This window comes from Prionailurus viverrinus, chromosome A3, assembly GCF_022837055.1.
Source record: "Prionailurus viverrinus isolate Anna chromosome A3, UM_Priviv_1.0, whole genome shotgun sequence".
NCBI lineage: Eukaryota > Metazoa > Chordata > Mammalia > Carnivora > Felidae > Prionailurus > Prionailurus viverrinus.
Window position 1 is genome coordinate 67,522,871 of NC_062563.1, and position 16,075 is coordinate 67,538,945.

General features: G+C 34.5%; 1 protein-coding gene across 2 annotated transcripts in view; it reads right to left on the reverse strand.

Annotated features, from left to right (window-relative positions):
- The window catches only part of FBXO11 (F-box protein 11), an 84,912-nt gene that overhangs the window by 1,396 nt on the left and 67,441 nt on the right, over positions 1–16,075 (reverse strand). For both annotated transcript variants that reach the window (XM_047851266.1, XM_047851267.1), the window contains exons 12-22: positions 9,150–9,367; positions 7,879–7,964; positions 6,924–7,018; positions 5,826–5,948; positions 5,652–5,737; positions 4,586–4,662; positions 4,353–4,496; positions 1,955–2,065; positions 1,181–1,288; positions 725–833; positions 11–109 (exon numbers count right to left, since the gene is read on the reverse strand). In XM_047851266.1, the coding sequence (XP_047707222.1) occupies positions 11–109; positions 725–833; positions 1,181–1,288; positions 1,955–2,065; positions 4,353–4,496; positions 4,586–4,662; positions 5,652–5,737; positions 5,826–5,948; positions 6,924–7,018; positions 7,879–7,964; positions 9,150–9,367 (1,256 nt within the window). The remainder of the gene's footprint in view (positions 1–10; positions 110–724; positions 834–1,180; positions 1,289–1,954; positions 2,066–4,352; positions 4,497–4,585; positions 4,663–5,651; positions 5,738–5,825; positions 5,949–6,923; positions 7,019–7,878; positions 7,965–9,149; positions 9,368–16,075) is intronic.

The following is a 16,075-nucleotide window of genomic DNA, read 5'->3' on the forward strand; positions in this document are numbered from 1 at the left end:
TGCTACATACCTATCATGTCTAATAAATTCTACATCATGTCCCTGATGGCACTTCTTAATGCAGTTCACACATATGGCATTTCGATCTGTGGTGTTACAAGTGTGACATCTAAAAAGCAAAAGCTTACATTATTTTTCTTGAACATGAGATTTCCTCAAAACATGGTATTTCACCCTATGACCTTTGGTTTACAAGAAAAGAGGACCAAAACCATTTTGTGGCCCCATGCCACATTAATTCTGCAAAAGGACTTAAATGTAACAAGTGAATCTCCTGTGTCTTCTGAGAAAAGCCACTGATTTGCAATTTAACCTATCAAAGTCTGTATTGAATCAACTTGGGGGAGAAGGGAGTCAAAAACCACTCAGTGACTAGGGTATATGGAACACTTAATGACAGCTTTACTTTGAAACTCCAATTAAACAATATAAGCATTGTGTTCCATCTTTCTAGTGATAGGAATAGTTACTGCAGTATTATATTTTCATATTTATGGTCCCCAACACACAATCCTCAAGTAGACTGACCACAAAACACAATGTGGACAAATACAAAGTTCACAGTTATATTTTCTTTCCACTGGCAAATACCCCATTTCCTCTGCCTTAAGAGAAAGATCTAAAAATGTTAGGTATTGCCAGTTAAGAAAACACACACACACACACAGAAAAAGAAAAATCACGAACTCCCCCTTTGCAAGACTCAAGTAATTTAGAAATATACCTGTAGAAATCATGCATGGGATAGCTGGTATAACTTGATATTTTATATAAACATTGGCCTCTACTAACAGCCTTTTCTATGGCATCTTGATTGTTCATTATTTTGTTGTCTGTAATAAAAGAAAAAAATAAGTAAAATTCTAGAGGACAAAGACAAAATATAGAAGACTTAAGATAAAAATAGATGATAGAATTATTTTAAAGAAGAGTCACTTTTTAAGATCTTTAAAGGCGGCTAGCCAATTGAGTAAACCACCTTAAAGGATTTTCCTTGTGTAAGAGATTCCAAATGTTTAGAACAACCTGAAACTTAGAAAATAGGTGAGTTGCAGTCTTGGTAAACAGGAAAACAGGCCTTGGTAGACTGACAAAGCAGTCAAATACCAATGGCTTCTGATACCATTATTTTTTCATGGCGTATTTTCTATATTTATAGGCAGAGCAGACTCCAACATACCTTTCATTGTCACATTAACACCAGATGCTAAAAATAAGCCTCCAAACCGGTTGTTAAAAATCTGATTGCCTTCTAGTGTTGCAGTCGCATGATTTGTAATTTCAATACCTGAAGTAAAATTTACAAACAGTAGATACATCATCACATTATACAGTTTCCTAAAAGAAACCTGCACTACAGCAAATAAAAACTAACAAGTGTATTAACTCTTAATATCTAAAGAATAAGATGAAATGTTAGAGTCCTTGAGAATAACACTTATTTTCCACTGTTACTAGTCCACTCTCCTTGCCAAAGTGAGCAATGCTACAGATGGTTCATAACTTACTACTTTCTTTGCAAACTAAGAAGAGGATAAACGCTCAGAAGTATGGTGAGGTAGCCATTAGTTATACACATGAAGAAAAAAGGAGCTGAATGGTTATTTGGGATAAAAATAATTGTCATCTTCATTGGCAAAAAGTTGAAATATATGCGTAATACTTTGTGAGGCCAGAGGGCTTGAATTTGTCTGTAGTACAAGCCTGCATTCTATCCCAATTGTTTCATAATTACTACCAGATATTGAGAGAGATTTCTTAAAAGTTGGGCTTAGAGTAGAAGAATCCAGAACTTGGATTGGGTACTCTAATAAGGATTGTAAATTGATAGGCATTCAGCCACTTTTGTAATACAATTTACACCTTTAGTTATTAAGCAAAAGAGAATGAGAATAGACTAAAAATCAAACACTTTATAGAAAACAAGCTACAGGTAACAAAAGAAAATACAAACCTGCAGCAAATCCATCAAATATTCTGTTTTTCCTTAAGACTGGATGACTATTAGTGCTGATGAGAACACCTGCTTGAGCATTCCTGAAAATGTCATTTTCCTCAAGGAGACCTATAATAAAATATTTCCTCAGATTAAGACTAATGCACACAAGTTTTACCAGGTGTTTTGGTGGTATTTAAGTATTCTTTTAGTTTCTTATTGCATTGTGTAAAATTCACAGGACTAACTTTTCAGCTGAAAGTAAAGTTTATTAGTAATTCAAAGGAATGTAAGACTTAACTGAAAATTGCCATGTAACCATACTAACAAATAACTGGAAATCCCATGGTAGCAGGAACCATGTGCAGTTCATTCACCATTGCATCCCCAGTGGCTGGCACATAGTTTTTCTCACTAAAAATACTGAATTAAAATTAATTCCTTTTAAATGTTTCTGGAACCTCTGCAGCACCCTCAGTGTTTTCATTCAAGCCCTGATTATTTCTGGCCATTACCATAATAATCATTATTTGACCGATTTCTTTTACTCCAGTCTCTTGCTGTTATTTTTCCCAGTTACCTACAGCTTTATCACATACCTCTCTGCTTAAAAAGTATTTTCAGAATAAAGTTTAAAATTAAGTTGCCATTTAAAGCCTTTCAAAATATTCCCCAACCTATTCTGTCTTCCTACATTACCTATGCTTTGAATATGCTATACGTTTTTATCTCTAATGCTTTGGTTTGTATTATTTCCTCATTCCGGAATGTCCTACCCTCTTTCTTCCTAATGTCACGTCCTCTGGAAGATTTTTAGTTTCTCTCCATCAAATTTATTCTCTCTTCTGGGAGTATAACATAATGATCGATAGTGAGCTGAGGAATTATTAGACTTGGTCTTCAAACACTGATTTCACCTCCTCCTAGCTCTGAATAGGTAAATTACTTACCTACTCTTTGTCTCCATGTCCTTATCTGTAAAATGGGAATAATGGCACCTACCATATAGGGTTATAATGGGGATCACATGAATTACTATATGTAAAAGTACACAGCACTAAAATATTAAGCTATATTACTCCTATAATTATGTATAGACAATTATTAGTTGTGTACTAGTGTTTCTCTGCTCCCTGAAGACGTGAAACATGGTTTTTATTTCTGTAGACATTTGACCCATCTGTGGTATTTCAGTCTTGACCTTAAATTGCTTCAAGTCCCTATCTGTAAGTTTGCTTTTGCTAAGATCCAGTCTGAATTCCATGTACAAAGTCTCTTAAGATTTGGGCTCTGCCTCTTTTCTAGGCTCACCTTTCAGTACCTCTTTGCCTTACTAAACCACTTTGTTTCTTCTAGACTTTTGTTTTAATGTGCCATTAGACTATAAACTTTCTGGATGTAGTACTGTTTTTATTTAGCATTGTATCTTTAGCATCGGTATCACAGTTGTTAGTACATGAGTATTCAGTTAATATGTACAGAACAAATGAAACTGAAATAAGTATGCTTTCTACACTTGGAATGACCTCCCCACCCCATTGACCTGTGAATACTTATTTTTCAAGGCACAGCTCAAGAGTGATTTTACTCCATGAACCTTTTCTCAACACCTTACAAATAAAACCATCCACTGTATTGTGTTTCCTCGTTATATCTTGTAAATACTCCTATCAGATATGTTACTTTATTACTAAATTCTAAGCTCCTTCAGAGTCTGTCATTAATGGAATCATCACTGCTTGGCTGTAGTAGTAAACTTTGTTGACTGGTATGTTGTAGCAATAACTAGCTATCCTGTATAAGATATTTACAGTGCTGGGTTACTGACATTTCAGGAATGATGATAAATTTGCATTTGACATTCTCCCCTAGTCTCTCTCTATAAGCAACATGCATTTGCAAGGGGCAGGGACTGTGGAACTTTTGCCTCAATGCAAACTGAGCTGACCTTTATGTATACAAAACCAGGCATGCCCGCTGGGCTTCATTAATTCCATTCTCCAATACAGTTGTAAACAGTTACAAAGCAATATTTCTTTACTACAGACATTTTCATATATTTACAGACCCAATTAATTTCTCATCTAGTTATGTAACTGGACTTTGAGGTTTATTATAATCCTATAACTATTCTAAATATTAAGTCCAGAGAGAGGATGTAAACAAATTCTACCTTAAAAAAGCCTAACAACTGGCATAGTCAAGATGGCTACAAAAGAAAAAAGAAAAATTATGTTAACATTTGTCTCCTTTACCTCTAGGCACTAATCTCCTAAACCATCTCAAGACCTGATAAATAAACTTGAGATTCACTCATTTATAACATATTAATTGGTAATGTCACTAATCATTAAAGATATGGAAGAAGAATAATGAAAAACTTGATTTTTTACTAATGCAAAATTAACAACGATACCTCGACCCCCATTAAATATACAGATGCCACCATCTCTTCCATCATGGATTTTATTTCTTCTTAGTGTAGGATTACTATCTGTCTTAATCCAGACTCCAGCCATTGCATTGTCAAATATTTCATTGTCTTCTATACAGCCTAGACCTACAAGTGTAAAAATGTAGGTTATGTTATTTGGAAAGTATATTTTAAAGGCAATTAGCATTGAGAAAAAGATGAAAGATTAAACGTACCAGAATTATAAACAAGAATTCCACCATTCTGTCCTCCCCAAATTTTGTTACGTCTAATTTTGGGGTTGCTTCCAGTCCTATGGATACAATAGAAAATAATGCCATTTAAATTGCTTCTACTCCCAGGGTACCAGGGTGGCTCAGTCAGTTAAAGCATTCGACTTCGGCTCAGGTCTTGATCTTGTGGTTCATGAGTTGGAGCCTTGTGTTGGGCTCTGTGCTGATAGCTTGGAGCCTGGAGCCTCCTTCGGATTCTGTGTGTCCCCCTCTTTCTGCCCCTCCTCCACTCACATTGTGTGTGTGCGTGTGTGTGTCTCAAAAATAAATAAAAACGTTAAAAAATAAATTGCCTTTACTCTCTTATCCATGTTATGTGAGGTAACAGTGGAAAAATTCATATTAATCACAGTAAGAATAAATATAACAATGGCATCCTTCCAAAGTGCTCTGAGAAAATTTATTGGTAAAGACACTGATTTAATTTTGCTTAATTCTATTTACTATAGAATACACTTAGTTATAGATTATATTACTACTATACAGTCTCCTAATAATATACAAACTAAACTGAGGGAAGTTAGATTAAACGAGCATTACTGCATGCTCCCCTCATATATAAAATGAAGGGCTGAATTTAAGTACTATTACAGTTTTTAAAACTGTTAAAATACAGGAAAGAGGGATTTAAAAAACTATTAATTTTACAGAAATAGTGTAAAAAAAGAAGCTCCCATCTACCGAGTGCCTACAACATGCCAGGTATAGCTCATAAGTGTTTTTATACAGCCTTCCACTTTTCCAAGTATGATGGAGTACACTGGCAACTACAACCATTACACTGGAGAACAGAGGAAATGTGCACTTATGGCAGGCATATGTGCCACTGGCTACCATCTTCAGGTCGTTCAAGAGAAGTTATATTCTGACAAAGCTGAGCATGTGATAAGAGAGTGAATATATATATATGGAGGAATAAAGATTGAGCATTAAATAACAAGGAAAGTTCTACATGCCCCACATACTCCCACCCAATTTTTTCCCGAAAGCAAAATGTGAAAACGTTTACCTTATCTGAACCCCTGAATACATATGATTATAGATATCATTGTCCTCTAGCACTCCATGTCCATTGTCATAAAAATAAACGCCAACCTAAAATTAAAAAAAATTATTTTTCAAATGACAAGAAAGTGTTTACCAAACAATGTGTTTCCCAAATAAGAGTCCAAAATAATTTTACCTGCTTCCCACTATGTATCCTGTTTCTTCTCAGTACTGGAGTGCTGCCAGTTGTCACCCAGACCCCAGCCAGAGTATTACTATAAACTTCATTCTCTTCTATTACTCCTTGTCCTTTCTCATGCTAAATGAGATTTATTACAATAAATTACAATACATATCTTTTAGAAACATTACAATATATATATACATATATATCTTCTAGAAATAGTTTATATTCCCCCTTTAAAAACAGTTATCATAAAAAAATCTCAATTTTTATTTTTTAATCTGGTTAAAGAGGTAATGATTACATTGTTTTTATGTAGTCTCTACACGAATTTAAGCTCCAGAAGTTTATATACTGTTATGCGGCTTTGTACTTTTAAATCTATTATAGAAAGAGTAGTAGCATTCAATTTTCTTCAGCAAAAAAACTTATCTTTCATTTAGTAAGTTAATAGTTATTTCAAATTTATTACTGATGAAATAATTCAAAAAAAGGTCTTAGGTTACTAAAATTTTTGAGAAGATTTAAGATATGGATATTTCTAGAACTGAAAATAAAAATTAGAGTCACACCTAGCATTACACAAGGACCTTTCTAAAACTTCCTGCATTTTCTCACTTGAATCGGTTGTAACAGTTTCAGACACCATGGTAACAGAAGACATAGGACTAATAGATGTTTTTACAATTTTGTAAGATGCTCAATTATGTTTCAACATAAATTCAAATGAGAAAATGTTTTCAAAAAATATTCAAAAAGATTCAAGTCTAGGGGCACCTGACTGGCTCGCTCAGAAGAGCGTGCGACTCTTGATTTTTTTAGGGTCATGAACCTCACGCTGGGGGGCAGAGATTTCTTAAATAGATAAAACTTTAAAAAATTAGTAAGAAGATACTTCTATGCCTAAATTCAGTCAGTTGACTGAATTTTACAGAACACTACCCACACTATAAAAGTAAGTTATTCATATATACCGGCAGAAAGAACAAGAATCTTATTGTATAAATATTAAAGAGAGTCATAAATTCATACTCTACAAGTTGAATGTGGCCTACCTCTTCTCTCTTGGTTTTAATGCATGGCATTCTAGAACTATATTCATTAACTTACCACATAAATCCCACCATGCTGGCCATCATGAATTTTGTTATGTCGAACAATTGGACAACTATTTGTCCTAATCTGAATTCCTGCTAGTGCATTGCCTATTTAAAAATAAAAGTTACAATGTCAACATAAGGAGCCTAGTGCAACACAGTAAGAGTTTTGCATTACAAAGTAGTTAAACATTTTTACAATTTTAGGAAAAGCATTAGTCTGTGAATATGTCATATTCAGAAAGATATTTGTGGTCCATGAACATTAAAAAAAACTAAGGGAACCAGGAGTATAAAAAGAAAAACTGTAGGCAGTATGGGTATAATGGTTAAGAGTAGACACTCAGAAGTCAGGCTGCCAAATTTTGAATCCCAGGATTTCTACCTTCCTGTGTGACTGTAAGATACTTAACCTCATCGTACCTTTGTTTCCTGGTCAGTAAGTGGGGATATTTAATAGTGTCTACTTCACAGGGTTGATGTGAATATTATATGACTTAATTCAGGTAAGGTGTTCAGAATAATGCCTGAAACTAAGTAAGCTTTATGTTACGTATTAGCAAAAGACAAAGCCCAGGAACATATCAGTGTCTGGCATACAGACACCTAATAATGGTGTGCTGAATTAATATCTCAAAAAGTTTTAATGAGGAGTATTTTCCTTTTATAGTTAGTACCAAAGTTAATGAAGTGAATCTAAGGAAACTGTAGATACTTCTGAGACTAAGGTCATATTTATATTTTCATCACTGATAATCTGGCATAGTGATTGGTACACAATGGGTACTCGGTAAATGTTAAGTGAATAATGACTATTAAGTAAATAGATATCAGAAATAATCTTTATTGAGAGTTTAAAGAAACTGGATCAATTATCCTATTTGGATGGTTTCAAAGTGGTCCACTGTGTTAATGTCAAGAAGAAAGGCCAAGCTCCAAGACTGTATACAGCAAAACCACATGCTTACCATAAATGTCATTTCCTTCAATAAGGCCTCGTCCATCACCAAAGATGTAAACTCCCCCTTGATTTCCATTAAATATAGAATTTCCCCTATAATTAATAAATAATAAAAAATAAACATCTATTCAAACATCTACAAGCTTACTTGTTTTACACAATAAATTGTTAAGGCCACTCATAATCATGTGACCTTAAAAAATTATTTATCTTCTAAGGGCCTCAGTTTCCTAATCTGTAAAATGAGGGACTCAGATTAGATGATTTCTAAATTCCCTTGCAGTTCTTTCTAAGACCTAAAGCTTACAAGAGCCTCCTGGTATTTGAGACAAAATAACATTCTTTTTTTCCCCAAAATATTTATTTTGAGAGAGCATGGGTACACACGAGCAGGGGCTGGGGGGGGGAGGTGGGAGAGAAAGGGGGGGGGGGTAGGGAGAGAATCCCAAGCAGGCTCTGCCCTGTCAGCGCAGAGCTGATGTGGGGTTTGATCCCATGAACCCTGAGATCATGACCTGAGACAAAATCAAAAGTTGGACGCTTATTAACTGACCAAGCCACCCAGGCACCCCCAAAATAACATTCTTAAAAATCCCCCCTCAAAATAGCTAACACAATGAGAAGAACTGTTTTTTAGCTGATCTGGAAACATTTGCTGAATATTAACAAGATGGAAATCCCATAATCTACTTTCGTAAAGCCAGTGGAAAATAAAACTTGGCAATTAAAAATAAATTATCATTGATCAAATTATAATAGTTCTGTTTTACAGTCTTAGTCAATGCCTTTCAGAATGTATCTGTTTGTTTCCTTACTGTGGCCAGAGGGAGTGGTAGGAACTATTAAAGGAAAGTTTTGACTTTTTGTTATTCTTGGACTCTCTGTCCAAGAATCTTTGAGATAGCTACTTTCCTGATTTATGCTACCTGCTCTCAGACAAAAAGAGAAGACAAGATCATTCAGGTTCCAAGAGAAAGTTCATGGCTCTACGTACCCATTTATAATGCAGTTTGATAAATTTAAAATAAAAATCTCAGCATTTGCAATTGTTCATAAAATATTATTAATGCATGGTTTAGATCACTAAAAAACTAACACCCTAAAATAAAAGCAATTGTTATGCTCATTCAGATGCATAGACATTTACTAGGAAAATCTATTTTACAGCAGTCAGGTGTCTAGGAAAAACACTGAGAGTTAAAGCTAAGTATCCTGACTTTTCTTACAACACAAAACAATGTGATAAAGTAATTTCCATCCATAATTACATATAAATACCTTATTGTTGGGTCACTATTTGAGGTAATCCATACACCTGCAAAGTTGTTTGCATAGATTTTATTCTCTATGAATTGTCCTCTTCCTTTCTCATGCACATATATTCCTCCAGTCTGCCCATGATGAATTTCACATCGAACCACCGTGGGGTTAGCATAGGCTTTTACTTCAAAGCCTGCTATTCTGTTTCTGTGTATGTTGCAACTTTCAAAGTAACCCTGAAAAACACAGAAATTAAACTGTAGGTAAGTCTACCTTCCAAAAAGAAATGACATTAAAAAAATTGACCTTTTTAATGTATACCTCTAAATTAAGTATCAGAAATGCTGAGTAAGAATAAAACAGATATACACTAAATTTCAAATGATAAACGAAGAGATTTAAGTATTTTAGTAAAACAGAACTACAAATTCTCTAATTAGTCTGAGTATACTCAAAACCAGGAAAGAAAAATAGGGAAAGATTTATTCAATAAATGCAAATAAACACCATTACCCAATAAATATATAGATCCTTTAACAAAGACTTATTACGTATTAAATAAAATAAATCCTTGTTAAAAATGCCCCAAGAAATCAAATTCTAAAAAGTTGACTTAAGGACATAATCAGAGACAATAAAACCCTTCTGAAGACTGATGTTTATGCTCTACATGCTATCTAAGATAGTATACATTAAATATGATCTCAATTTTATTTCAAGAAAAACTTGAAGAATAAAACAAAAATATGAGGGCATGATTATCTGAGAAGTATTATGGATGACTTTTTGTATCCTTTACACTTCTCTTAATTTCTTAAATCTTCTGTAACAGACATGCTTATTTTTTTTTTTTTTTTATTTTTTGGACATGCTTCACTTACTTGTAATGAGAGTCAAAGTTACTGTAATACTGATATCCTAAATTCTAAGATCCAATCAAGAGTAAATAATTAAGAGAAAAAAATAAGACATTCCTAAGATGGCACTTTACCTCCTGGTCTATCTCCCTTCAAAAACTGAAGGTGTTCTCCATTCTTTAAATTCTCTTTAATACTAAGTACTTTCTTATGCTACCTCTAAGTACTTCTTTGTACTACTTCCATATTGGTCATATCCATTTCTAACTGATCATAAGCTCCTATATAGAAATGAATATACTAATTTCTGGTGCAGCTATACAGGACTTCACACACACTAAACACTCAAGTAAGAACTAATTAACTTTTTGCAAAATCTAGTAGAGGCTAAAAACAGGATGTAAATCTGAATAGTTTACTATATATTTAACTCTTTAAGAAGACACACCTCTGAGAATAACATTCAGAAGTAGTTTCTGGATTCATTTTCTACAAGTACAAATTATCTGTAACTTTGAAAAATAACTTCTTTAAATATGAAAATCTTCTTTGATTTTACACCAAATAAAAATGGATGTATAATGGATATATATACAGACTATTATGGCAAAACTGAGCATCAAAGAAAAAACCAAGAAATTTAAAGAGTTCAGACCAAATGGACTTAATGTTAGGTTGGAATGAATCCACATTTCTGATGTTTTCATTATTGAGAAAGGAGTTCAATTAGGCTCCTAGTTTCTTTCTGCTGGGAGTTGAATGACTTCTCTGATTGGTAAACTTGGGGAAGAATAAACTGGGTATGCTCATTCAGCTTCACTCTTTTCCTCACAGAAGTGAGCTGCCCTGAGGGAGCATGCCTTCTGCTACTATTCCACAAACAAATCTTAGGACTAAGTGGGTAAGTCTATTTAATTTTGGGGTGCAATTACAACCAGATCCATGTAGTTCTTGTTCTAGGTTGTATTCTCCAACTTAGCTCTTTAAGGGTTAATAAAATGCTATTTCAGCCCCCTCCTGCTACCTCATGGCTTTATTTCTTAATTTGTTCAGAATGTGGCAAGGAAATGTGCTGCTTATTGGGCTTCCATAAAGATTTCAGTAACAGCCCACTGTCATCTACTGACTATACTAAACATACAGTACTGCAAGTATATTTTGCTACGTATTGACTAAACATGATTCAAATGCAGGGATGTTCTTTCTGTTTTCTTTAGGTTTTGATTCTGTATAGTTAAGATAGTCAACTAAAGCAATTTATTTGTTGTTGTTATTTTGTTAAGTTTATTTTTTTACTTTGAGAGAGTGCGAGCACATACGAGTTGGAGAGGGACAGAAAGGAGAGGGAGAGAGAGAGAGAGAATTCCAAGCAGGCTCCACACCATCAGCACAGAGCCTGATGTAGGGCCTGAACTCACAAACTGTGAGATCATGACCTGAGCTGAAACCAAGAGTTGGACACTTAACCCACTAAGCCACCCAGGCACCCCTAAGATAGTCAACTAGATCCACAAGTTTATTAAGGCAAACAGCAGCCTCCTCTCCTCATTTTCCCTGATCTAATGGCCCCCGTTTCCATTCGTTAGCTGTTTCTTTTTATCTATCTATTTTTTTAAAGTTTATTTATATTGAGAGAGAGAGAGTGAGCAAGCGAGCGGGCACACAAGCAGGGGAGGGGCAGAGAGAGAGAGGGAGAGACAGAATCCTAAGCAGGCTTCGCGCCACCAGCACAGATGTTTGGGATTCTGTCTCTCCCTTTCTCTCTGCCCCCTTCCACTTGTGCTCGCTCTCTCAAAATAAACATTAAAAAAAAAAACCAAAAAAACAACTTGTATTGTATCTTCAGCTTGCAGTTTTAGGGATTATCCACTGACTTCCTATTATAGAAGGTAACAATTTAGCTCTTTCTATTTCTATCTCCCATCACACACATTCACACTGTATCATTCCAATGTAGTTATATCACAATTTTGGTTAAGATTACTGTGCTACTCAGAGCTGAGCCATAAAGTACAACTACGTATTCTTTGCCATACAACTTTTTATTGAAGTTAGTAATTATCTTGTTCTCCTTTGCTTAGGTCTCTAGTGATAATTCTATCCTAAACCTGTGATCAGTTCTTTAAACACTTGAATATATTTATATTCACATCAGATTTATCAATTTATCTTCCTGAACATAAGGTTTTATAATCTGCTCTAAACTGGACTGGCTGCCCTGGTCATAGGCATGCAGTCATTTACAACATTGCAATTTAAAGGTTAAAATGTCTCCTAGGTTTTATCAAAGACGGTGTTTGTAACCCGTATTTTTTGTTTGAGGATAACTTTCAAGAACAGAAAGCAGCAAAAAACATTACTTTCTTTCATACTTTTTTTTTTTTTAAGTAAATTCTACTCCTAATGTGGGGCTTGAACTCATGACCCTACACTCAAGAGTCACATGCTCCAGGAGCCGCCCCCCCACTACATGCTTTGAAAACCAGAAGCCTCTCTATTGCTACAACTGTCATTTTATTACATTCATTACAGAACAATGATTGACTGACTTATAGTTTAATAATTTTACAAAGAAATCTATCTCTTATGGGCTTAAAGGGTTCAGTTAACATAATTCTGCTTTAAAATACATTTTAATGGAATGCATGTTTTAAGAGATGCCTTTAGTGTAAAATAGCCTAATAATACAGAAATATTAAGTTGGATATAGACAGAATTCTACTTTGCCTTGTAAGATGCAAACCACAAAAACTCCAACATATATGTACAAAACTCCAAAAGCAAGGGTGTTTTGTTGGAAAATCCCAAAAAATCATTTCAAAGATAACAGATTGCTAAGAGCTTCTTCCATATATACATTTTTAAGTTTATTTATTTTGAGAGAGACAACACAAAGGGGGGAAGGGGCAGAGAGAGAAGAGAGAATTCCAAGCAGGCTCCATGCTGTCAATGCAGAGCCCAATGCGAGGCTTGAACATGTGAACCATGAGATCATGACCCAAGCTGAAATTAAGAGCTGGACGCTTAGCTGACTTGAGCCGCCCAGGGACCCCAAGCTTCTTCCATATATAAAATAAGGGCTTGTTAACTTGATACCACAAGTGTTTCTAAATCCTTGACATACACATTAATATAAATTTTTGAAAATTAACTTTTATAAAGTTAAAAACTTAACACTGATATAAAAATAAAAGGTGAAGGACTTGTTCATTTAAAATTTTTTGGAAATACAACAGTCTTTTTTTTTTTTTTTTTAAATTTTTTTTTTTTTCAACGTTTATTTATTTTTGGGACAGAGAGAGACAGAGCATGAACGGGGGAGGGGCAGAGAGAGAGGGAGACACAGAATCGGAAACAAGCTCCAGGCTCTGAGCCATCAGCCCAGAGCCGGACGCGGGGCTCGAACTCACGGACCGGGAGATCGTGACCTGGCTGAAGTCGGACGCTTAACCGACTGCACCACCCAGGCGCCCCAACAACAGTCTTTATTAAATATGACAAAGTAAAAGGCATTCAAGAATTTCTCTTAAAACTCTTCAAAGAAAACAAGAATGAAAAATAGAGGGAAAAAAGCATGCTATCTTCATTGAAATAAATGTCTGCAATGCAAACTACTATTTACAGAACACTTGCCAAATACTGCAAAATCTGGATAAGGAAGAGTAGGTGCTGAAACCTAACAAATGCTATCTTCTACCTTTAGCAAGGTAGTTTTCCCCAAATAGCTGAAGGTTCCAATGAGCCTAGCCAATACTACAGTGATGAGATCTAATGGCATGAACGGAACATAAGAAAGAGATATTTCCGTATCATTTTCATAGAAATATCCCAGGCACAACAAGTAAATGTGAGTAAGAAACACACTAAGCATGAAATTATGCTTCCTATCTAAGGGAGATTATCCAAAGTAAAGGAAAATGAGAGAGGGCAATTTCAAAATTTCTGTCATCTGTCATGTGTCAAATTCATAAATTAAGAATAAATGTCTCAAAAAATTTTATAGCAGTTTGGTATTGCTGTGGTATTCTAATTACATTTTATACAAAACAATACTCTGGAATGGATTTAATATTAAAAAAAGATAATTGGGGAACTGTGAACAATGACAGAAAAATTGTTTTTAAGAATGAGACTGGTACTGTGGTTATATGAAAGAAAGAAAAATAAAGAATCCTCATTTTTTGAAGATACATGCTGAAATGTATACAGATGATATGATGATGTCCAAGATTTGCTTCAAAATAATCTAGAGAGTAGAGAGTAAAGTGATTAAGTACAGATGAATTGTACTTAAAGTGATTAAGTACAGTGATTAAGTACAAAATTGGCCATGAATTGAGATAGCTGTTGAAGTGGAAAGCGGGTATGTGGAGATTCATTCACTATACTGTTCTACTTTTATGTACGTTAGAAAAATTCCATAAAACAAAATGCATTAAAAATTAGAGCTAAAAACCCTACTGGAAACAAAACAGGAAAAAAAGAACTATAGAAACATAGTAAGGGACACAGAGAGCCAAGTTTCTAAACAAAGGAACACATGGAATAAAAAAAAAAAAACCCAGTAAAACACAACATCAACAAAAACCTACATAAGGATACTGAAGTAGAAAAAGAAAACAACAACAACAACAAAAAAACCCCAGAATGATCTCAGACTTGCCAGCTACACTGGATGCTAGAAATATAAAACTGACTATAAAATTCAGAGGGGAAAAAAGTGCACTCAAAACTGTGTATATTTAGCCAAGTTAAAAGGTAATGGGGTAGGTGTTCTCAAGTGGTAAGAATTCAGGCTACAATACTTGTAAACCCCTCTTTTAAAAATAAATAAAAGGGGTGGCGGGTGGCTCAGCTGGTTAAGCATCTGACTCTTGATTTGGCTCAGGTAGTGATCTCACAATTTGTGAGTTCAAGCCCGGCACTGGGCTCTGCACTGGCAGTGTGGAGCCTGCTTGGGATTCTGTGTCTGTCTCTCTCTCTCAAAAATAAATAAATAAACTTAAAAAAAAACCCAAAAAACAAATAATAAATGGCTAAATGACAAAGTCCAGCCATACAAAGGATGAATCAAAAAAATTAAGCAATGGACAAACTGTTATAAAAGGACTAAAGGTAAACAAATATAGAATAAATACACACCAATAACTATAGGAATGCAAATGTTACAAATCTTTATGAGAGAAAAATAAGAATATAAATGACGGAATGGTGACAGGTTGAAATAAAAGGTGTTCATTCCCTCATTTTTTGTACGAGTTCATACTTAATCCTAGAGGTGTCCTTTATACTAGTGCATGTAGTATCTTTACAAAAACAACTCTCTAAAATAAAAAGAGTACAAAATCTTTTATGATTAATTCTTATGAGTATAGGAATTTAAAGTCTAAGTATGTCAGCAGGCAAGTAAAGGAAAAAAATTCAGAGAATACATGTCTATTTAAAGAAAGTGGACAGAATAGAAACTAGTTTTAAATGTTTATTCTAATGTTCTTTGAAGTTCTATAGATAACAAAGTCAAATTTTAGAAAGATTATTCACAGTGATGTTATCCTACCGATCATGGGCTGTCAACACAAAGACGATGAAGAAGACAAGCCAAAAGAATACTTGAAATGGAAGAACATCCTACCAAAAGATGTTATGCTTTAATTGCCATCCTTCCCTTACAAATGTGTAATACGTTACAAATCTCTTCATCAATCCTTAATGAAAGTATCTATCTGTAGCATCGCCTAGAATTGTTTAAAAATAAGTTAAAAAATTTGTAAGCCCAAATACAGGTGTACAATGAGGACTAAATTATTATGATGAACTTTAGTTAAGTGACCATCACCACAGGTCTTTTAAAAATGAGGAAGTTTACTCAGATTAAAATTATCTTGGCACCTCAAATCTCCCTTGTCAATGAGACCAGAGGAATGCAAAAACGTGATACTAGAATTGTACGTTAACTCTGGGGCAAAGTGTAAAGGCAACGCGAGCAGAGAAATACTAGCTAGCATAGTGGTGCCATTACAAAACGAGAGTTCCATTTAGGAACTATAGGCAATATAGGCCAGGGGAGAAGGGGAGATTTTCAAGATT